The sequence below is a fragment of the Artemia sp. Qi Xiang Cuo genome, chromosome 8, assembly GCF_049724085.1.
Source record: "Artemia sp. Qi Xiang Cuo chromosome 8, ASM4972408v1, whole genome shotgun sequence".
NCBI lineage: Eukaryota > Metazoa > Arthropoda > Branchiopoda > Anostraca > Artemiidae > Artemia > Artemia sp. Qi Xiang Cuo.
Window position 1 is genome coordinate 54,760,109 of NC_142801.1, and position 25,147 is coordinate 54,785,255.

General features: G+C 35.0%; 1 protein-coding gene across 1 annotated transcript in view; it reads left to right on the plus strand.

Moving 5' to 3' along the window:
* LOC148949576 (glycerol-3-phosphate acyltransferase 1, mitochondrial-like) overlaps positions 1-23,125 on the plus strand; it is a 140,662-nt gene extending 117,537 nt beyond the window's left edge. Inside the window, exons 11-15 of the mRNA XM_089093599.1 lie at positions 6,378-6,528; positions 9,857-10,071; positions 14,265-14,390; positions 17,107-17,299; positions 19,797-23,125. Of these exons, the coding sequence (XP_088949725.1) occupies positions 6,378-6,528; positions 9,857-10,071; positions 14,265-14,390; positions 17,107-17,299; positions 19,797-19,978 (867 nt within the window). The 3' untranslated portion in view covers positions 19,979-23,125. The remainder of the gene's footprint in view (positions 1-6,377; positions 6,529-9,856; positions 10,072-14,264; positions 14,391-17,106; positions 17,300-19,796) is intronic.
* The last annotated feature ends 2,022 nt before the right edge of the window (positions 23,126-25,147 follow it).

The window sequence follows — 25,147 nt, forward strand, 5'->3', positions numbered from 1 at the left end:
ATGTCGTCTTGTAGAAACTGAACATATCCCATTAATTCACCTCTTAGTAAGGCAGCTTTATCTTTCGTGGTGTTAAAATACTAAGAGACATAAGGACTGAGACACTTCACTGATTTACTCTGAGATACATATCTGCCACGCTGGTGAAGGCGTGAACATCAGACAATCCCCATGAGCTACAGGACTTTGGTTACTAGATTGCGGTTTCACTTTTATTATTCTAAAAGAGTTTGGTGAAATGGTTATCTGTTTAGCTACATATACATTTCCTGTACGAGCGTTACCAGTGTTTTCGGCAAAAAATGCGCTAAAATTTTCTTGATATAGATTATTGGAGCCTAAACTGATTTGGTTTCGACGGGTATCAAGAGAAATTTCCAAGCAATTTAAGAAATCATAGCCTACTATTAGAGGAAACTTAAGTTCACTAATAACGAGAAATTCCCAATGAATTTTTCTTTGTTTCACTCCGTCAGATATAGCAACAAGAATTTTTATTTTCCCCAAAACATTAAAAATATTTCCACTCAAGGATTTTACAGCTGAAAATGACGTTTTAATTTTCTTTCGTATTTGCTCAGGAAGGCTGTAGAATAAATTTTCCGATAATAGTGACCTTTGACAACCGGTGTCGATAAATGCTAAAATTTTAATAGATTCGCACAATATTACATCATACATAAATGGAAATGAGACACAGTTGGTTGATTCTGGTATACTCAAATAACAAATTTGTGAATCAGAACGGTTCACAGAAGAAATATTATTTATTAGAGGACTTCGCATAAGGTTCGACTCGGCCTCCAGGAAAGTCGAATTATTTAGTTTTTTTTGGTTTCCTTGTGGTAGATTTACAAGCGCTGGGGCTAAGCAAAATTTTGACTTGTGCCCTATTTCACCACAGTGGATACACGTTGTAGGTTCCTTACATACAGATTGTTTATGTGGACCCCTAAATTCCAACACCTTATGCGGGCATTATTTCTACCACTAAAATCATTCCTGAAATAATTACCTCTAGTTGATTTTGACATAGAGGGAGTTCGGCTTTGTTACATGTCATGGTTAATGTTTTGACCGCTGACTGCTGCAGTTAAAACTGCATTAGGACTACAAAATGTTAATTCTATTGTTTCAAATTCCCTAGCTAAGTCTAGTAGTTCATCATTATTGCAATCTTGTGATATTTGTTCCATTACTTGGCACACGAGGTTAGTTTTTAATCCACTTTAAAAATATTTGAGTTGCGACTACTGGCGTCATTTTGGTTGGCTGGCTTGCAATAATCCTTCGCATTACCAGCTATTCTAGAATAAAATTGAGAGACTAATTCGTTCTCCTTCTGTTTTTCTCTGACCAATGCTTCTAATTTTTGTCTTAAAGTTTTTCCTGGGCAAAAGGCTATTTTAAGGGTTCTTTCGATGTCTAAAAGATTTTTTACACTTTTCAGATCAACATTATATAGAAATCTCTGAATCTCCCTCCTTGTGTAACAGATAGCCTGAGATACCATAGAGGCGTCCCCCTTGGACTGACTCTGTTGGCGTTGTTTTAGAGTTAAGATCCAGGAATGAATATCACCTGGATGCGAAAGTATAGGAATTGGCGGACATTTTTCTATATAATAATTAACAGGCATAGGAGGAGTTGGTTGATAAATATCAGAACTAACTCTCTGTGAAGTCGGACGAGTCTATGCATCTGCTAGCCTAACTTCGAGGTCTTTAATATGGGCCTCTAAATCGGCTGGCATGGTTTTAAATATAAGGCTAGGAAATAGAGACTGCTTAACGAAATATTAGAAAGGAGTTTCTAAAGAGTAGTCAACAACACCGTGAGTAGCTGCCACCAATGTGAAGTATGGTCTATTTCTCTAAAGAAATACCGTCTTATTGGTCCCCAGTGGGGGGTGATCAAGTCTCCACGAGGACAAGACCTTGGGTAGCGTGGTAGGCAGGATTCGTATCTACTCAAGATGTTGCTAAAAACTACTTTAATAAACGAATAGACAAAATACAATACTAGAGTACACTTGTGAACAGTCCTATTGCAGACGTAGAGAATCCGAGCTAAAGTCAACTTGCACCGGCTGGCACCGTTGATTTGGAAGTGGCTGCTGCACTTTCCAAGCTCGCCGTCTATAGTTGGCTAGTGGAGGTTACTGGAACTCTCCGACGGCAGTGATGTGGAGGTTTTTGTTAAACTCTCCCAGCGCACCGTATATTATAGAAGGATGGAGGTTGCTCGAACTCTCCCAGCCGTGTCCCTCTAACCAGTTGTCACTGTTGGTTCTCAAAGTTGAACTGTCCACAAGTTGTCTTTTCCCCCTTCTTATCTTCCAAGGCCCAAGCATAGAGTTCTGGTTCCATGACCCCCAAAGTATCCTCTAATTGGCCGGTAGGTTTTTGATCTTGTGATCCACTACCTTGAATAGAAAAGAAAGCAGAAACAAGTACATAAAACAACACATACCCAACTATACCCTTGAAGTGGAACATGCACTAAATACCAAAAATATTCCCTTAACGTAATAAAACACTAAATACGAGAAATACACTTATATCTAACTTGCGTAAGCCTAGCAACAATCTTTACATTAGCGTAGGTGTGGAGTTCAGTCTTTTCTCATTGTTTGCTTTTGCTTTTGCAAAATCTTTATGCAAGGAAGAATAATTTGTCACATGTACTAAGGAAGTGTTTTGCATCTTTGGAAAGTTTTTCCATTTATTGCTTCTTAGAATACTTATCCCACCATAATTCCCTCCTCTAGATTTTGAAAATTACCTTTTTTTGTACTTTTTTTTAAAATGTCTTTTTTTATATTTCCTATGAAAATATGGAAAGAATAAAAATCCCCCCCCCCTTAAGTTTCTTCCCTATTAAATGCATAGAATGCTAAAGAGTTTTTGGTTTAAAAGACGTTTTTTTTACTTTCTTTTGAAAAATCTAAAGAAATAATGAAACTGCCCTTTACCCTAGATTTTGACCCCCCCCCCCAATTTCCGTGAATTAACCCCACTGATTTAGAGTAAAATGTCTACTTAGTTTGTAGTCTGTTCTTTGCGTAAAATTGTTTTAAGCATCATTTATACTTATTCACGACCAATGAGGATCCCTAATAAATGCAGTAAAATGCTAAGGAATGTTAATATATTCATTTTTGTATAATTTCTGAGGCTCTTGTAAAATTTTGTCTGGGCCTCTAAAACAGTCGTGAAAACTATTGTAGTATTCACACCATAACAAAGGGATGTTTGAAATTAAAATGCAAAGTGAATACGTCAGTGAACTGACTTGCGTAAAGAAGGTATAGAAATGGAAATAAAGAAAGACATGGAATATATTTTTACAGAGCTTGGAAGAAAACTGCTCCTGAAAATTTCAATTGTACGACCAACGTCAGAAGTGTAAAGATTAAATCGAACCTACGTAATGGAATAAAATCAATATAGCACAATGAGTCATCAATTAAAATGTTTGAAGGTTTCTTTTCCTTTGTCTGGTCTACTGTTTAAAAAAGAAATGCACCGTTTAAGCCCAGGTTTGTCGATTCGTCGTATCCTCCTTTTCTTGTAATTAGGTTCAATTTTTCGTGTTTTTGTGTTTATTGATTTGATGATTCTTGTGTCTTTGATGATTTTTTGTTTTTGATAGTTTTTTTGTGTCTTTTGGTGATTTTTTTTTATTTCTTATTTGATCAATTTTTATAAAATACTACTACTACTACTACTAACAACTCATCGCAGCACCAAGCCGCCTGAGGCCAACACAGCTACGCACGCTCCTCCTCCACCCCAAACTATTCAAAGCCTCCCTTTTTACACCCGCCCACGAAGTTCCCATTTCCTTTAAATCTTTCTTTATGACGTCCTCCCACCCCAGACGGAGGCGACCTGCTTTTCGTTTAGCCCTAGATGGTTGGTCGAAAAGAACAATTTTCGGCAATCTGTCATCCTTCATCCGCACAACATGCCCTAACCACCTCAACCTTTCCTTCATTATAGACCTAGAAAGCGGTATTGAACCACATTTTTCGTATAGCCTATTGTTTGAAATACGGTCAGTCAGCCGGGTACCCAGAACAATCCTTAAGCAATTTCTCTGGAAGACATCTAGCAAATCTTCATCCGCATTTCGGAGCGTCCATGCTTCAGAGCCATATTTGACCACTGTCATCACTGTAGCTTCTAAGATTCTAAATTTGGTGTGCAGAATTATCTTCCTATTCTTCCAGACTTTTTTTAACAGTGAAAAAACACCCTGAGCCTTGGCTATTCTATTTTTAACATCTTCACTTCTCCCACCATCTTTACTAATAATACTACCAAGGTAAGTGAAGCTTCCCACCTGATCAATGTTTTCATTACCCAACGTCACCTTTTAATCTTCACTTATTCATAGCCTTAGTGACTTAGTCTTACTAACATTAATTTTCAAACCAATACTAGCACCCTGAACTCGCAAAACCTCTAAAACTTCATTCATTTGGTCACACTTTCATCTAGGATGCTTAAATCATCAGCATAATCCAAGTCCAGGATATTTTCCTCCCCATTTGATTCGTGGTCTCTCATTGCCTTTCCTGTGCTCCTTAAGACAAAGTCCATCAAAATAATCCATATAAAGGGGGGATAGAACACAACCCTGCTTAACTCCTGATTTAATACAAAACCAGCTGCTAGCCTCATTTCCTACCTTAACCGCAGCATTGCTATTCTTGTACATAGCACTAATCACTTTAATGTATTCGTCTGGTATACCATACAAGGATAAAACCTTTACTAAAGCTTCTCTTCAAACTGAATCAAACGCTTGCTCATAATCTATAAAAGTGAGGACCAAAGGTGTTTGAAAACTCAGGCACTTCTCAATTATTAGCCTAAGAGTGAAAATTTGGTCAACACATCCTGTACCTTTTCTAAAACCGCACCGCTCTTCTCTTAAAACTTTGTCTACGGCATCTCTCAGTCTAAAAAATATCATTTTACTAAGCAATTTGCTTCCTACAGAGACCAGACTAATGCCTCGATAATTACCACATTCACTTTTATCACCTTTCTTATAAAGTGGCTTAATTAAGGTTCTCCTAAAATCGTTAGGTACTTCCCCTTTTTCAAAAATCATGTTAATAATCTTCAGTAACTTATTTCTAACCTCAGAGCCACAATATTTAAGAAACTCATTTACCACCCTATCAGCACCTGGAGCCTTATTATTCTTTAATCCTTTTAGTACTGTTGCTAATTTCTCCTCACAAAACAAATCGTCCTTCACATCCAAAGGATCACAAACTTTTCCATTTTCCTCTATATTTTTTCCTGCAACTCTATCTCGGTTAAACAAGTTCTCAAAATGTTCGGCCCATCTCGCTATAGCTTTTTCCTTATCGCTAATTTCCACCCTATTCCTATCTTTAACTGGGACAAGTCCGGATTGACTACCACCTCTCAATTTGTTAACGTGCCAGTACAATATTTTACTATTATGCCGTCTAGCTGCATCTTCTAAATCCTCGGCAATTTTATCCATGGCCTCCACTTCACACCTCCTTAGTTCATATTTCAATGGTTTCTCCACTTTCTTTACATTTCTTTTGTTTTCATACGATCTATCACTCAGATAATTCTTGTACAAGTCCTTTCTCCTTTCTGTTAAACATGAAGCTTTTTCACTAATATTCTTAGCTGCAGTTCTAGCTCTCTTCCCTAATACACCTTCAGCAACTTCACAAATTATTTTTCTAAAATTATTCCAACCATCTTCCACATTATCAAATTCTAAACTCTCAAGTTTAGTATTCAACTGTTCCTGGAAAGTTTTTCTTAAATTCTCACCCTGGAGTCTACCAACATCATAACTTCCCGGGAGGTAGTTACCCTTCCGAAATTTGAGCTTTAAATTAACCCTTGACACTACCAGATGGTGATCTTTACTTTTAACATCAATAACAGCACTCCTGTATACCCTAGTATCCTGTATTGATCCTGCCAGTCTTCGGTTTACTATAAAATAATCATTAAGGTCTGCTGTCTTACCATCATGCGAATACCATGTTAACTTATAAGCAATTTTATGACCATATACTGTATTGGTTATAACTAGATTGTTATACCTACAAATTTGCAAAAGTCTGTATCCATTACTATTTTCTTTTCCTACACCAAATTTACCTAAGCTGAGATACCATCTATCCTTATTTCTACCAACCTGGGCGTTAAAATCTCCCAGTAATAACATCATATTTCTACCTGGGACCTTGTCTATTTGCTCCTGTAACTGTAAGTAAAATTCATCTGAGTCACATCTGAGTCACTATTATAAAATAGTGGGCAAAAATCGATATTATTGATTAACTGTTATATAATTAATTTTATTAGGTGGAGCTTCTTGATTCGTCAGTTAAAATGGAAGTGGATAGTCAAACAAAGGACCAAGTCTTGTCGCCGATTACGACTGTTCCAAATGTTCTGGACTTGAGCTACCATGCAAACACAGTTATTCAAGCCTTCTTGGCTGATTCAATATTATGTAAGTAATTTATTGAGTTTGCATGCGTATTATAATATACAGTGTGGCTCAACTCAACAAGGATGACAAAGTACCAATGACCTCAATACGAATTGATCGCCCTCTTATGGTTCTCTACGCCGTCAAACTTCTTATACTAGCATAACTTGAGACTTTTTGTTATGTAAAAATACAGAGCAAATTTTGCCTTAACTCAGGCAGTGCCTAGCAGACTCGGTCTGTGCATAGGATTTTACGTTAGGTTAGCTTACGTTACATTATAGAAAACTCAACATAATAGTAATAAAACGGGATTTCTGGATGAGTAATTTCCTAAACTGCCTATCACGCTTTATCAAAGCTTAGGTTTGATCTCACTCTCATAATAGTAATAAAACGGGATTTCTGGATGAGTAATTTTCCTAGACTGCCTATCACGCTTTATCAAAGCTTAGGTTTGATCTCACTCTCATGGTCCTTTCACACTACACCGTAAAGCCTTTCATGCTAGCATAACTTAATACTTTGCTTTATGTAATCCTACAGAGCAAATTTTGTCCTTAGCGTAGGCAGTGCCTAGCAGACTCAATCTGCGCATAGGATTTTACGTTCCGTAAGCTTATATTACGTTATGGAGAACTCTACATAGTAGTAATAAATGGGATTTCTGTATGAGTAGCTAATAAATTTTGTATACTAAATTGATAAGCTTTTTCTAGACAGCCTATCACGCTTTATCGAGGCTTAATTTTCCCCTCACTCTTATGGTTCTTTGACACTGCGCTGTAAAAACCTTTCACACTAACATGGCTTAAGACTTTACGCTGTTGCCAAATAAACTCGAGCTCCACACAAAATTTTGTCTTACATAAGCTTGCATTACATTATGAAAAAATTAATTTAGTAGCGATAGAATTCCTTGATGAGAAGTTAGTAAATAGTAGAAACCCAATCACTCTTTATCGAAGGTTAATGGCCCTTCAACAGTACACTGTAAAATCTTATACCAGCATAACTTGAAAGTTCGCGTTATATAATCCTACAGACCAAATTTTGTCCGTAAAGTTGCCAAGTAAACTCGGCTCCACGCTAGATTTTACCTTAAGTAAGCTTGTATTAGGCTATTAAAAAATCAGTAAAGGAGCGACAAAATGGAATATCTTGATGAGCAGCTAATAAAATGTAAATTAAATTATAGAAATCCTATTACGCTTTATTGAAGCTTGAATTGCAGTCTATATTCCACATTTTGAGTTTTTAATAGTTGGCTTTTGATGTCTGTGATCCTTTTTGACGATGATTACTGTGGTTTTATGAATTTTAACGTTAGCCTGGCGAAAGAGATTGTTGACGTGTGAAGACTACCTTTTAGGCAGTCTGTTTCCTGGCTTTTAGGCTGCAATGATTAAATGACGGTAAATTATAAGTATCTCGAGTGCTCCTACAATTTCTGATACGCTCCGCATGATCCGGCTCTTTTTGGTATTATTTTTTGATGTTTTGCCCTCCCTCCGTAATAGATTCATGCGTGCTTGCCTGTCATAAAAAAAACTCTTTAGTCGTTAAACCCAAAAACAGGTAAAAACAAGAAAATACGTTCATTTATAGATGAACATATTGAAAATGTACTTGCTTACATTTGTGTTAAAGCTCAAATGACGCTCGTGCTATAATTAGGGTGCAAGGGGGACGACTTCCCAGTTCATATATCCAGTAAGTTTTGTTCGTTTTGAGTTTATGTTGAATATCAGTTCTATTTTTGGTACATTATAAGTTCATTATTGGTTTCGTTTTCTCAAGTCTTTTTTTATTAATATCCGTTTCTTTTAATTTTAATATTTGTCTTTTAATATCTATTTTTCTAAACTAAAATTGGGGTATAAGGGGGATGATTTCTCAGTTCAAAGTGACTTTTTGGGGTGTTTTCACCCTTTCTTGAAAAGCAAGTAATTTTTCCGGGGACTGTAGCTTTTGATGAGTAACATTAAACTTAAAGAATTTTATATTTTTGGAACAGCATAAGAATCCAATTCTTTTTATGTAATAATTGTTATGACACATTTTTTTAGAATTTTGGTTAATATTAGGTCGAATCGCTCCTTACTTACAGTTCGTTACCACGAGCTGTTTGATCTAATAAATTCGTAAATAAATTGAGTTCATAAATAACTCGCTGATATTGCAAATAAAATTGAAATTCATATGTTCTGGCGTTCTGACTAGCAGTCTCAAGTTGTTTGTTTCAATAATCGATAGACTGGTGGTAAAATGATTGTGGTCTAAAGCGGAGCGTTTTTCCATTGATTTTGGCTTGTTTTGTAGTGGCCTCACGCATACCCATCAGTTTTATTAGCCGATTTTTCTTTGTCCTCTTGTGTAATCGTCTCTATAATAATCGCTAAACAACATATTACTTTGTTTGTTCTATCGCAAGCGAAAATTCGTAAAAAGTAAATAAATTGGTTGATAAAGTTTGTACGTAAATAGATTCATTCAATTCGTAAATAAAATTTAAATTTTCTTAATGCTGACACTGTGACTAAATAGTAGCACTGTTGCTTTTTTTTCTTGCTCCGTGGCTCCTCTTTGAAGATCATCCTCCCCTCAAATTATCATCAAAGATAATTGTGAAGTTGAGTTCTGACTAAGACGATAAATTTGTAGCCCCCCCCCCCCCTCGCCTGATCTGCCACTGATGAAGATTATGACTACAATCACTATTGCGAAATACTGAAGTTGATGAAATAGATTTACGGGATCTATTACTTGTAGGATAAATATTTTTTTAATTGAAAAAGTAATTCTTGGTTATTTTTATTTTGAAGAATCTAGGTTAGTTTTTAGGGAGATTTTAGGTTTTATCTTATTTACAATAATTTATTGTCATTCAGGGCTACTATTTTAAAATTTTAGCTTTGCCTTTGGAAACCTTTCTAGGGTTGTTTGATTTTTTCAGGGGCGTCCCCCCCCCCCTAAAAAATAGACAAGAAGTTTAGCATATTACTTCCAACTAAAAAGCGTGTGGGGAGAAAGTTCAAGTGAAACGAAGGCCAACTGTGAATAAAAAGAGTGAGACACGCCCTTTTGTTGAGAGAAAGAGCATGACCTATCTCTTCTACCTCATTTCGAAATAAGTATTTTTTGTTCAAAATGCAGCCAGTAGATAAATATCTGCTAGTGGAGTATCTATATAATTCTAACATTGTAATGTGTAATTCGCTATAAAATATAAGAACAGGTCATTCACTTTTACAAGAAAGTTGTGAGATGTGTTTGTTTTGGGGGAGCGACATTTTAGATAATTGTGCTAGTAGTGTGTATAGCACAATTGTATATTTCATCCTTTCAGCTTTGTCCTTGTTGTCCAATTTGAGTCCTGTTGATTTTACGGTGCCCAAGTTTGAAGTTACGCGATCTCGAGATGCTATTATGAATTCGGCGCTTCAGTTATGTGACGTTCTTCGTTATGAATTCATTGTAACTCCGCCTTGTCAAGATAACGAAACAACACTACTTCGTCTTTTAGAAGATTTCAAATCTAAGGGAATTATATCAGATCCAATAGTAAGTTGATATAGTATTTATCTAAATAAAAAAAAAGTTCAATTTTCCTATTTCCGGACGTCGGAATAGCTCTTCTATGCTACAGTACCCATAACTGACCTGAACAATGTTGACAAATATCAAATTTATTACCAGTCAGTGGCATATGCCGTATAGTTACACCTGTTGATAAATAAGCCAAGATGTTAAAGAAAATTAAAGTTAATTAAAATTAAATTTAAATTAAATTAATTAAATTTAATATTATTTAGAAAATTTTTAGTTATTTTGAAGATTATTTTGAACATCATATATTAACACTATTTGTTCCCAAGTACTTTCTACTAATACCATGTTCTTGTATCTTTTACTCGATTCATTACACATACATGAAAACTGCTGTTCCATGCATTCTATCTTTTTAATTCTAAAAAATGATGCTGTTATTCTTTTACATCGTTGTTAAAAATAGCTTAACTCTCCATATTACGTATGGAGTACTTGGCAGTGGTCATCTATGGTTCTGAAACGCTTCTACAGGAAGAGGAAGATTTGTCAAATCTTTTCCAGAGGAATTGTCCACAGATAGGTTTAGATACCTGTTTGACTGATGATATGTTAAACAACAATTTTTATGAAAAATGTAGCTCTGTCTCACTTTTGAGGGATATAATAAGATAAAAATTAAGTTTGCTAGGACACGTTTCACTGAGGAAGGATGACAGATTGCCAAATATTGTTCTTTTTGACCATCTATCTGGGGCCAAAGAAAAGCAGGTCGTCCCCGTATTGGGTACGAAGAGGTAATGACAAAGATTTTAAGGAAATTGAAACTTCTTGGGAGTGGGTAAAGAGTAAAGCTTTGAATGGAAGGGAGGGGGGGGGTAGGAGGAGCGTGCGCAGCTATGATGACCTCAGGTGACTTGGTGCTGCAGCAACTTTTCAATAGTAGTAGTAGTACGATGTTTGTGCAGTATGCGTGCGTAATTTTAATTCTATCCAAAAATGTGATTACAATATATCTCGTGCAATATGATTTTCTCGTTAGAATTGTTTTATCAATTTATGAGTGTCTATGGTATTTTGCTGAACAATATTTTGGATAATTTTGCTTTATATCTGGCGCTACTGTTTATGTCAGATGCTTAGTTTTGTTTAAAAAAAAATCTAAATTTAAGATCATTAAGTGAATGCTAACCTTGGTATTAACGTTCTACTTTACTAAACCCTCTCTTTATTTCTTAGATGGATTTTTATATTAGTATATTCTGTTTCTTTCATTGGATTTTGAAAATACTAGACGTCAATTTCCAGGTAGCGCCTCTTTTTTAAAGATGTCACTTGATTTCAGTGGCTGTTTGGGAAATGATTATTGGTTCGAAGAACTGATTTTTTACACTGTGTTCTTCCTTCCTGGATGTTCTTTTGTTGGCTGCTTTGACAATGGTATTTTGATTATATGGAATTGTGTTAATTTTGTTCTTACAGCGTGCAATTTTGTTACACTACTCTTTCTGGAGCATCAAATTTAAACTTTTTGAAGTTTGAAACTTTACACTTGAGAATTTTGGAGAATCCTAGATTTGACTTGATATAGGTTAAGTCAATACTTAGTCTAAGTCTAATATCTAGATCAAGTTATATACCTAGATTAGGCTCTAGAATCTAGGAGAATCCTAGACTTTCATGAGTCCTAGAAATTCAACAATAAAGAGAAAAACGCAACGAGGAAATTTTAAAGACTGTGAATTGTAGAGGAAAATTAATTTGATACTCGGCTATATGTTTAATAGCCGTCCTGTATGTTTAATAGCCAAGCAGAAAAGTATAATAAAAATAAACTAAAACTTGCGATAAAAACGAGGAAACTGAAATTAAGACTGAAACTGGAAGTTTGATTTATTTGTAATATCGTTTAGTGCCTTTCACACGACGTACGGAATTTCCATGCTGCGTGGTTAAGCTACTTTAGCTTAGGTACAACGTTTCACGCCTAGACAAGTTCTTTCACAGGCTAACGTAGAAATCAATAAAAATACTACTACTACTGCTACTACTAGTAACAACTCACCGCAGCACCAAGCTGCCTGAGGTCAACACAGCTACGCACGCTCCTCCTCCAGCACAATTATTCAAAGCCTCCCTTTTACACCCTTCCAGGAAGTTCCAATTACCTTTAAGTCTTTCTTTATGACTTCCTCCCACCCCAGACGGGGACGACCTGCTTTCCGTTTAGCCCTAGATGGTTGGCCGAAAAGAACAATCTTCGGCAATCTGTCATCCTTCATCCGCACAACGTGCCCTAGCCATCTCAACCTTTCTTTCATTATAACCCTAGAGAGCGGGATTGAACCACATTTTTCGTACAGCCTACTGTTTGAAATACGGTCAGTCAGCCGGGCACCTAGAACAATCCTTAAGTAGTTTCTCTGGTAAACATCGAACAAGTCTTCGTCCGCTTTTCGGAGCACCCATGCTTCAAAGCCATATTCGACCACTGTCATCGCTGTAGGTTCCAGTATTGTAATCTTGGTTTGTCGACTTATTTTTCTATTCTTCCAAACTTTTTTAAATGTGAAAAAACACCCTGAGCCTTGGCTATTCTACTTTTAACATCTTCACTACTCACACCGTCTTTTCTAATAGCACTATCAAGATCAGTGGAGCTGCCCACCTGATCAATATTTTCGTTACCCAACGTCACCTTTTCATCTTCACTTATTCCTAGCCTTAGTGACTTAGTCTTCTTAGCATTAATTTTCAAATCTATTCTAGCACCCTGATATCGCAAAACCTCTAAAAGTTCATTCATTTTGCTCACACTTTCATCTAGGATGCTTAAATCATCAGTATAATCTAAGTCCAGGAGACTTTTTTCTCCCCATTTGATTCCGTGGTCTCCCATTGACTTTCCTCTGCTGCTTAAGACACAGTCCATCAAAATAATCCATATAAAGGGGGATAGAACGCAACCCTGCTTAACTCCTGATTTAATACGAAACCAGCTGCTAACCTAATTTCCTACCTTAACCTTAGCAGTGTTATTCTCGTACATAGCACTAATCACTCTATTGTATTTTTCTGGTATACCATACAATGATAAGACCTTCGCTAAAGCTCTTCTATCGGCTGAATCAAACGCTTGTTCATAATTTATAAAACCGAGGACCAAAGGCGTTTAATAACTTAGGCACTTCTCAATTATTAATCTAAGAGTGAACGTTTGGTAGATAAATCATCCATTTTTACAAAAACCGCACTATTCGCCTTTTAAAACTTTGTCGACAGCATCTATCAATCTGAATACTGTATTACTACTTAGTAAATTTCTATCTATAGAGACCAAACTAATGCTTCGATAATTACCACTCCCAGTCTTATTACTCTTCTTATAAAGTGGCTTAGTTAAGGTTTTCTTAAAATCGTTACGTGCTTCCGCTTTTTCGAAAATCAATAAAAATAATCGTCCAAAATCATCTCAATCGTCATTAGCTAGCCAAGAATTGAAATTGTGTAATGTACATTCAAGCTCTGATAAACCGTGTGTGAAAGATTCTATAGCATTCTTTGTAAGAATCAGTATTATTATAATTTTTTGTTCTGTATTGGTAGTGCGAATTGTCGGTAACAAGGAATTATGTTTTTTTGTATTATTTGTATTTATGGTATAACTAATTTGTGCATATAACCAGTATTTTTTTTTCCCTCTATTCCTGGCACTCCCCTAGGATAACTTGCCTTTGCAATTTCATGCGCAGGCGAGAAGATTTGGTTTAAAGGCTTTGTTTTTCCTGTATTATATACATCTATGTATTTTCGTAAGTTAATTTCTTATTGATAAACTTAACTTAAACGTGTTGATTGTGTGGTATATGCGTTTATTGCAATGGCACCCGACCCCCTACAACCCAAATTTGGAAAAAAAATGTATTTAATTCTGATAAAAGTAATGATTCAGGTAGCATAGATGCTTTTAAATTCAATTTAGAAATTCAATCGGATGTACCATAGAATTATTGTTCTTAGCTTGGTCTTCTCGTTCCTATGTGTTTCACTTGTTTTTCATTCTATGGGAGTATACATTTAAAATTACATATAATATAGAAGTAAATACACATATACATTTTAAATGTGCAATTGAACTTGACTTCCTCGCATATTTAATGATGGATTATAGGTATCTGTAATACTTGTGATTTAGTAGTTTGTTTTAGAATGAAAACCTTGGCCTCTCTGAGACTGACAAATGGGCAAAGCGAATTAGTAAGCATTTGGAATGGATTGATGAAGAGGTTGAAAATGATGTAGGTCAGATGGAATTTGAAGACATGAAACTTGTGGTATCTATAATTTCTTATCTTCTTCTTTTATACATGCGAGTTATTCCATAACTTCTTTGACAGGCTTAAGATACTGGCTCTTGTTAATTGAGCTCAAGGCGTCTTGCTAAGTGAGCTCACAAACAGCTAAATTACAAAAGAGCACAAAGGTCAGTGTCGTGCTTGCTTTAGGCTTCTATCATTCCCTCTCTTTCTATCTCTCACCGTCCCTCTCTCTTTCTTTTATCTCTTCCTTTTCTCTGTCTGGTTCTTTTTCAATATCCGGAGGACATTTCTGAAGGCTTTACTTGAATTTAAGGCTCTTGAAAACCACTTATTTGATAGAATATGCCTTTGATAGGTTAAATGATAGATAAAATATGCTTTCCTATCAGTTTTTTTTATCTATCATTAAAAGATAGATAAAATAAAAGATTAATGATAGATAGAATATGTCTTTGATAAATATTTGAGAGATAAAACGGAATTTCAGATTAAGCCCGTACCTAATACACTCTATCTTAACTATTAATTTGAAGCTTAATTTTGTCATAGACATATCATTAGAAATTTTATTTTAATGTCTAACCTAACCTTGACCTAATCAGGTCAATTCTATTTAAAATGAATATCAGCTATTTAGTCAGTTGTTTCACTCTCTATGCCACACGTACGTCAGGTAAGGGGCATTGGGCCAGCCTCCCCTCTAACCTTTTCATGATTTCTTGATAAATACATATGTTCTCATTACTTTTTTTTATATAATTTGGTATTTTTGTTGTGCGTGTAAATTCGAAAAATGTGAAAACATTGTTAAAAGTGCAGAAATTGAGACAATCAGGTGGAAATACTTTTAAGCTATGCCTCTAAGAAAAATATCTGGTTGCAACATCGCAAATATTTTGTCTGTGATCGCCTGTTACCCAAGAAAGTGGCTATAGTTAGAACAAAAAGTAAAAAATGTAAGATATGTAATAGGCTATATAATGATGATAATTGTTCAACCCTCAATACAAAAATGAATCCACCTAAACAAGTGCAAAGAACAAAAAGGAAATAAGGATTAACGAAAATATTTAAAAAGACTAACACATCTCGATACTTCATCTTCGCAATTAAGTGGAAAGTCAATAATACTCCACGGCGCATGTGTAGCCTATCGACAAGTTAGTCCATTTTTAACAGAATATCAAAAACACTATGTTTTGTGGAAATATACCTGGCTATGGGTCCAGAGTAAAAGCTGGATAAAATATTTAAAAAAAACGGAAGAATAGCTTAGCCTACGCTTATATTATGCGGAAAAAACTCCATAATGGGCCCAAAAGAAGACATTTGGAGCGAAAAAGTGTTATACAGCCTACCCAGGGATAAAGAAAAAGCAGCCCGTACCGTTTTATTAGCTTTTCTGTCAACTTTAAGATAAAAAGAGCTTTATTGGCTCTAACGCTCTAAAATATAAACGGTGAGACCTGGGAATTTCAAAGAACAAAAATGCGGAAATAATTGTTGAACAAAGATGGGTTGTATCTGTACGTGGCTGAGGAGGGCCGCAGACGACAAATTTAGTTTTTGGGGAGCGACTTGGAGGCTGAGTTCATTGATGCCAGAACAAAGTATTTCAATTGAAATTAGTAGAGGTTTGAGAGCGTAGAGCAGGTAGTAGAGCGGGTAGTGTCGACATAGGACTCATTCAGGTGTTTAGGAATATGTATTGTAACGTTTTTTATTCCATTATGGAATTGAGTTAAGCTTACCACAAAGGCTTTTATGCTTTTTCGAAAAAGATCAAAAAGCGGCTATGAACATTGCCTACATTGCTGTGTCTCCCACAGGAGATGGAAATGATAAAAAACAATTAAACGATGAATAAATTTCTAAAGAAAATTTTAAGAAAATGTGAATTAGCACTGTAAAAAGTAAAAACTTTAAGACTTATGTAAACTGTTCAGAAGCCACAATTATTAAGTCTAGTTTTTTAGATCTCAGCATCAACTCACCTGTTTCACTCTTTGAGCATTCGTAAAGATATTCTCTGGTTTTTATTTTAGAAGACGTTATACATTTTTAGAGAATAATTGAACAAGTCAATCCTGAAATGGAAGCCTTGGATGATTTGCCCCCAACAACGCGTTGCACTCCCTGGCAAAGGTAGAGAATCAGAGATTCACCCTGCGCTACGCGGACAATTGCTCAGCATGCAAAATTTTTTTTTGTTGAAGTTTTTAATACTAAAGTATGCTTAAACACTTTCTTCACAATAAACCACAACATTATTGTTATATTCTTTTTTGCGCCAGGTCATTGGTATATTAAACCCTAAACGGGTATCATCTCTTATTAATTTTTCCTGCTCCTTGTTTTTCTGACTTAATCAATTTTACTTGCGAAGACTATATATATAGATTTTAAAATCCTTTGCTGCCATTTGTACTTCTTTGAATGTTCTTATTTTCTTTTCTTTTTTTCAATGTTTGTGATTCTAAGATTATTGCACTTACGAAAACTGGCGAAATATCTCGGCCAGTGGGCCAATTATAACTTAGTTTTTGAATGCGCTAAAAAACATTGAATTCAGCTATGTGTGTCATCGGCTTAACATAATTTTCACTTTTTATGCTGTCGGGGATTTTTCTTCTAATGTTAAAATTCTTTACCATTTTTTTTGTTACTTGTCGTTTTTAATTTCTACTCTGTACAATTTTTTGATTGTTGACAATTTCCTTCTTATTCAAAGGTTAATGTGAGCAAAGAATGCAAAGATTCTTTACGGGACCAAGCTAGCATTTTATTTCCCATCATCAATAGTTACTGTTATGTGAGTAAAGCAGTGGAGAGTGTCGCCTTTGAACCAATAGAAGAAAAGAAGCTTCTTCGAATATTGCAACAAGGTATTGAAGAAGAATGTAAATCTGGAATCAATAAATTTAGTAAGTTTTTCTATGACTCAATGAGTCTTTCAGAAATTAATCTCACCAAATCTATTACTTGCATGCTTTGGCTTTGTTGTGCAAAGGTTATACCTTAGCTTTATGCTGTTACATATACATACTCTAAAAATGAGTTTCGTACTTTAGATTGTTGGTAAATTTCCGTAATACCAAACCAATTTCTAATATGAAAACAAGCCCGGTGTGCTTTACAACGGGAAATTGTTTGTCGATGTACTTTTAGCCAGTCAGTTAGTTTTCTGGATGCAAGCAACAGAGCATACGTTTTCTTATTACTGAATCCTAAATGGAAGTGAGTATGTTTCATTACAGAGATTGTATACTATCATTAGGTTCCACTAAAAGGTGATAAACTATATACAGTAGGTATATATTTTTTTGTATTACGGCTGAAAAACCGAGTCGAAACTTTTAGGAATTTCAGAAGAAAAAAACAAATCAACTAACAAATGAAACATTTTCTAGAAAGAAAAGGTGAGGCTATTAAATCAAGTTCATCTTAAAATGTGCAGCATTTTTCCCTTTTAAAGGTAATATTATGGCTATTTGCTTAAAATTTCAATCCGTCTATTGGCCTAAGGAAGACGGCACGGCCATATTACGTACAAGAGGAGACGGCCGTATTACGTATAAGAGGAGACACAAGAAGAGACGGCCACATTACGTACAAGAGGAGACGCCTAGACACAGACTACTGAACAATTCAGCAACGCAACAGAAATACTCCATGGCTTCAAAAATTATTGTCCCGTCGAACGTCCACTGACCTCCGACAAAAATTATATATTTTTTTTCGTAAACACAGGATAGACTTCCCAATCTTGTCCCTACAGGGGGAGGGATTTTTTTTTTCAGTCTAAGTGAAAATACCAAAAATTATGTTTTTAAAACTATAGAGTGAGAAGTTACCTAGCAACTGCCCAACTGCCCCGTCTTAGCTCCTTCCTCCCCATAGATTTGAAAAATATTTGTTGTGGGTTTTTTCATTGAAAATACAGTTTTTTGGCCTCTGTTCCTACTTGTACCTCCAATCATGCATTAAGTTCTTTTTACGATTTCAGTTTTAATAAGTTGCAACTTGTCCACTTTTTCTACTAAATCTTATTGTGAAGAAAGAACCATTTAGATAATTTGAGGACCTCCCCCTTGTGACTGCCTTGATGTTACCCTTTAATTTGATGTACTTAATTGCACTTGGTAGACTGAGGAGCATGGAGGTGAATGGAACTGTATAAGGAGCCTCGCTCTTTCTGCCAAATACCATTATTTGTGTGATTTTCCAATAATATATTTTAACTTGCACTAAAAATATTTTTCTCTGCTATGAAATTCCTCAGTGGTCTTCAGTGGTAGGTCGTCTTTACACCTTTAAAGAAAATGTACAATTCCATCCCCAAAATACTGCATACTGGTTAAATTTGCAATCGATTTGTTGCAGTTATTTTTAAACCCTAAGTCAAGTCCTGGCACACGAATCTGAAGAAAAGTTTATGAGGTTTTGTAAAACTTCAGCTACAAGAGATATTCTAGAGACCAGCAGACTACCAGAACAAAATCCACTATGGTCGGAAAATCAATTAAAGAGAACTGGCATTTTGTAGTAGAAGAAATTAATGCTCAACTCTGGGGCCAAATACTGTTTTTTTTTTTTCGACTTTTCAGAGTAGAACCCTAAGTTTCCAGGGGGAGGGGAGGGGCTTAGCTCTTCTGAACTAAGCTTTATAATAAAGATTACTACTACATTACAATTAAAGCGAAATCAAAGTATAGAAAAACAGGTATAATTTTTTCAGTAAGGCAATGGGAAAAAAACTGATCAAAGGAAAAGAAAACTTGATCAAAGAAATTGATAAACTATGTTTTACCGTTGTCAAGGGTTGTATGTGCGCGTTCACACTTCTGAAAAAATTGCCAAAAGCACTTTTCTTCGCTTACTCTGATCGAACATAAATTACCCTGGTGATCCTCCCTTCAAGAACAGCTTAAGGCCCATTCACACTGAGATTTTATTCATACCGAAATTCAATCTATTCCGAAACCCTGATGCTAGTGAAGAGACTTGACTATTCTCTATTGATACTTCAAATCGACCCATGTTCAGTCTAGGCATTGATAAATTAGTTAAACACTGGGATTAGATAGATATTCCTCACGTGCCTGTTTTAGTGTATTTTTTATTTTCAAAACCCAAATAGAACTATTTCTAAAAATAATGATTTTGATTTGTATTTTGATTTTGGATGACCCTTTTTATTTTAGAACTACTTCGTAAAAACAGGTTAAAAGATAGCGACATACACTACTAACCCGGAAATAAATTGCATATTAACCAGTAAATTGAGGAGAAAAAATTTTAAGGAAAAATCCCGTGCTAAAAAAATTGAGAAATTTTACCATGGAAAAAATTAGAAATTATTTCGTTGAAGATTTAAGAGTTTTGGGGTACGTTCCTACTTTAGCGTATATTTATTTTCAGGTGAATCTATTGGTTTGGACAGCCTTAAAAACTGTCTTCGCCTTCTTCTCGACTGGAAAGTGCTGGAATTGAGTAACCATGGTTATCTTCGGTTCTACCAGTTCAATCAAGAATTCTATCAAGGACTTGACTACACATTAATATTAGATAGAGTCTTCCAGTTCAAAACTTTATATCAGTAGTACAAAGTTACGTAACCGTGTTGCTAATTATTATTCACACTGAAGATAGGGGTGTAAATAATGTGCTAATGGGAATTCCGTTCTGTTTTGATGAAAAAAGTTTTTGAGGCAACGAATTATTGTAAAATTTCAGTAACCCGACGTCCTAATAATCTACTTGCATTTTGATAAACGATTAGTGTTAAAAAAAACGCTGTTATTCGTTGGAATATTAACACATATTTGTTTGCTTCTTTCATTCACACATCTTCTTAGTTGTACAAACTTCTTTACTTTCTAAACCTAATAACTGTATTTATGTTCTTTCTGCACTTAAAAAAAAAAAAAAAAATTAAAAACCCTTAATTTTTCTAAGTTAAATGTTGGAAACCTATTGATGCCGTAGTTTCTTTGTGGCAGGCCATTTCATAGTAGGACATTAAATATATATTAATTTTTCACTTAACTGGACTACAGGTGCATTATGTTGACAGATAATGAATTTAAGAATTCAAAATGATTCCATAACTAAAAATCTACTTGTGCCACGGAAGCGGCGACACCTTATTTTACAGATACTGAGTGTTACCCACAAAGTGTTACAAATCAATGACTAAAAACTGTACTTTGGAGCAGAAAAATTGGTGTTAATTTTGATTCATCTTACAGGGGATAATAATCATATGACTTTAAGAAGTGCATATTCGCCCTTCACGTGGATACATTGACAATTTGACATTTCAACATCCAAGAAATTCAATAAATGTTTTTGGATAATGCTCCCATTAAACCTTTCAAAGCATTTGAACCTTTAGGTAAATTAATACTTGTATACAACAGGCTGAATGCAAGCTTTGCAAGCTTCAACAAAATGAAACATTTTTTTCTTAGCTTTCTGCATCGACAAATGCCATTTAAGTATATAAACTGAAGCTCAAAGAAAGTAAGTATTCATAATTATTGTTCAAAGAACATTCAAACTTATGCTAAGATCAAATGCTTAGCAACCGAGTCCTTCTAGGAGAGATATATCTTGCTTCTGATTTTTTTTTTTTTTTTATTGCCAATAGATATGTAATAGGAAAGGATTTATTTATATAGTTTTTTACTTTTTTTAAGGAAAGGATCTGAATCCTAAGATCAACCTCTTCGCTTTTCGAGAAGCTGTGAGTCCAATGAAATTTTTTTTTTTACAATTTTGCAGTTTCATTATTAATGATAATATTTTGAATAACATGGTTTAAATTAATTAATAACAGTTTGATGCATGATTTCCCAATTTTCATTTAACTAATGCATTTTTAGTCGAGCACCAGAACCTAAAACCCTCAGTGAAGGATAAGTAGCCTTCGTTATACCAACTAGAAAAAGCTTGTCATAATATTACGTATATCGGGAAATCTTTGCTATTCGAGCAATTAATTTTGTTAATTAAGAGATGTTAATACTGTAGGAATCTAAAATCAATTACCCAAATATAACGTCTAACTTGCTGTTTTGCGTGGTAGCCTTCTGGCATAAGGCACATCAACGCTGGCACCAAAATTAAAAATATTTTAAAAAATAATTATTTTTTCGGGGAAAAAATCTTCTGTTTACCTTATGTTCATTTCTTCTTCTTTTCTTATATTATCGCCCAAATGAAAAAACCTTGACTTTACATCGTCTTGAAAAATAATATACATACAAATTAGACAAATATTTTCATAGAAAATTAGACAAAGATTTAAACCACAAAGCAAAAATAAAACCTGAATAATTTTTATTTACAAATTGAAAGGCCTTATAAATCAAAATAGGAATCTAAATTATTTGGGTATCCGAGAGCAGAGACCTCATTAAATCCAAGGTTCCCTGTCAATGTGCTTTTGTGTTAAAATATAGAAGTTTTTATTATTCCGAATCATTTACTATTTTTATTTGATAGAGCAGAATTTGGAAATCAAAGTTACTGGGATTCTCTTGGGATTTGGGTTATTGGAATTTCACTGTATATGTCACTCGCATTTTGTTTTTTTTTATTTTTTGCACTTCGTTAGACTATAATATGTCTTATTATATATGGTTTATTACATTATTATGTATAATATGTTGAAACAAACTATACAATGATCAGTTATCTAACAAACGTTAAAAATAATCAAATTTTAAGAGCTCATTGAGAAAATTGTAGTTGATCAATTGCACTTGACATAAATTTATTTAAGTCTATTTCGAATAGAGCGATTCTTGTATTTAAATATTTCTTGTGTCATTTGTTCTTCTTCATTTAGAAAATGAAATGCTGAATTCTCTTCATCCAAGTTTATCTTCATTAACTTTAATTACCTTCATCAATGATATCTTCATCTAACAGTACGGTTTCTTATGGGTAAGAACAAAGAGTGTGGATAACTTAGAATAGCGAAAACTGGCGCTAGTGTCGGCAAAAAAAGTTATCAACGTCATCCAGCATCTAGTGACTCTTGGTATTTTTTTAGTATAATAATAATAATAATAATTAATTTAATGTAATTGGTAAAATTAGGGCAGTAGTAAGTATCTGAAACCAGTTACTGACAGAAAAATGATTACTTAGCTTTAAAAAAAATGTCAAGTGTTGCCACATTTTAGATGGCGTTGATATTTTTTTTGTTGTTGTTGACAGGTGCCAGTTTCCTCTCTTGTAAGTTACCCACACTCTTTGGGTAAGAACTTCAGAATGAAACTGGCTCAGTTTATTTTGCATCATAAAAATGTTCAAGTTTAAACTTCGAAGTTATTTTCTTGTGATATGAAGTGCCATTATTTAATCTCTGTCTATTGATATTTGTAAGGCTGTTTTTGATCTTTCTTTTTAAATTATAAAGCATCATAAATCAATGTCATCTTAGCAAAATGAGGTGTAACCTAAGTGAGCTGATCCTGAATTCATTGCTAGTGTATATTTTATAATGCAATAGCTAAGGTTTTAAAATCAGATTCTGCTTTACATAATGGGAAATCGAGACTTTGAGTTATTTAGCTTCATAAAGTTCACCCTTTGTCCGCCTTGCCTGCTTAAAATGGACCCCTGGATTTATCTTCGCCTAGATGTGTGTGACCCAAGGTTTAATCCCGGCTGCTGTAAGGCCGATACAATGGCCTATTAAGAAGTGTCGTTAATTAGTTAATAAAGAATGAGCATGGGTTTAAGTTTGGATCTTGAACTTCAAAACGTCAGGAATCTTGAAGTGAAGAAAATACAGATTTGTTTTATATTTCGAGCTTTTATTTTAGCACGAAGATGAAGTCTTCCACCCCTCCCTCGTGAGCATATGTCTGAACTAGAGGCACGGGGGCATATTTGTCCCAGTTATAAAATGGTTCTAGGTGTTAACCCCCATCCCCCGGAAAATACCCCCCCCCCCTGACACGGAAAATACACCGAAACAATAAGATTATTTTCTTCTGACTTCAAACTATCCAAATACTTTACCCTCCCCCCCCCCCTTTTTGTGCAAATATATAGCCCAAATTATATATTTCCCATATATTCTGTCACTTGTCTTTTCAGCTAAGCTGAAAAAAAACTAACGAAGAAACTGGTGTGTTCTCGAGTTTTATACAGAATAAACTTGAGTGAGTGGCCCATAATACGCAAGTACCAAAACTCCTTCCCCCTACGGAAATTAAAAAATAAATAAAACTCAAATAGAATTCTCAAATTTGGAAAGCCTTATTTTCCAGGGGGGTATTTTCCGGGGGGGGGGGAGGGGTAAACGCTGGCCACTACACATTATATGCTTGCTCGTTGTCAAAAGGAAATGTCAGCCACTTTTAAGGAAGAGCTGAGAGTATTCAGTAGAAACGTTCAAGTATGTTGAAGAATGATTGGTGGGCAGCCAGCCTCCTCCCCCCATACCCTCCTCTCCCCTCGTCTTTCTCCTTTTTAGATGCCCCGTGCCTCAACAATGATCAAAATTGTATAATTGTAATTTTGTTCAAGCTAGTTAAAAGGTCTAATAGCTGTCCCCCTAGGGATGCCCTGTCCCTCACAGCTCTAGGGCAAGGATTGTAAATCGTGCAATTTTTTCTCTCTTTACATGTAGGATTTATCATTAGGGAAAGAGAAAAGTTTTGATTCTGAGTTTAATCGAAAATTCCAAGGGTATTAACTTGAAACTTCGCAGAATGTTGAGCGGTATCTTAAACTAAATCAAAAGGCACTATGCGTATGCAGTTTATCAAAAAGAAAGATCTGCAATATGTTAAGAACGGCTGAGGGTATTATGTTGAAACGTTCAGAACATGCTAAGCGGGGTGTTTTAAAGCGGTAGGCGACTGAGACCACCCCCTCTGATGCCCTATTTAGCTGCCCTCTGCAAGAATTTTCAACCAAAATTTGGAAATAGCTGCCTTGTTCAAAATAGTCTAAAATTCAAATAACTATACTAATGGGGATGAAAACCCCCCAAGCTTTGGAGAGAAATCTTGAGCATGATCAAAACATACTATGTGCTTAATAATTGTCAAAAGCACGTATTGGCAATATCTGAGGAATAACTAATGATATTAAGTTGGAACTTACAGGGCATGTTGAAAGGCGTGTTGAAAAGGGATTGGAGCAATAGTTGTTGTTTTAGTAGCAAAAGTATTGTCTAAATATTGCCTTTTTCGTCAATTAATGTCCCTGAAATTTCCGTATTAATTCACTAAGTCATTTTTGAGTTAGGCTCTTTTTGTAACCCGTGTACCCTTACCTTGTTTCGATTTTATTCAACCCTCATGAATAAATTCAATTAATTAATTTATTTATTTAAAAAACAAAATCAGTTATTAGCTCCAACTCAAAAGTGTAGCTTGTGCCCACCTTTATTATAAACAAATGCTATAATTTAACAACTGGCAAACTGCAAAGCTTACAGCCCTTGCCCCGAGTGCTGAGGGGGGTTATATACCCAGAGACATAGTTAATTAACGTTTCAACTATGTTGAACAATATGGACGTCTTAAAATTTTCATTGGATATGCATGGGGAATTGTTTGACGAGGGAGGGAGCTAATTGCCCTCTAATCACTTTGGACTCTTAAAAACTCCAACGGAAATTCTAATTTCCAATTGTAGGAGTTGATTTGCGAAGTTTCAATGACAAATCGTTCTATAATTGGTGAAAAAAAGCTCTGTGCCCGCATCACGTTTTACTTACGTCTTTGATAAAGTTAGCTACT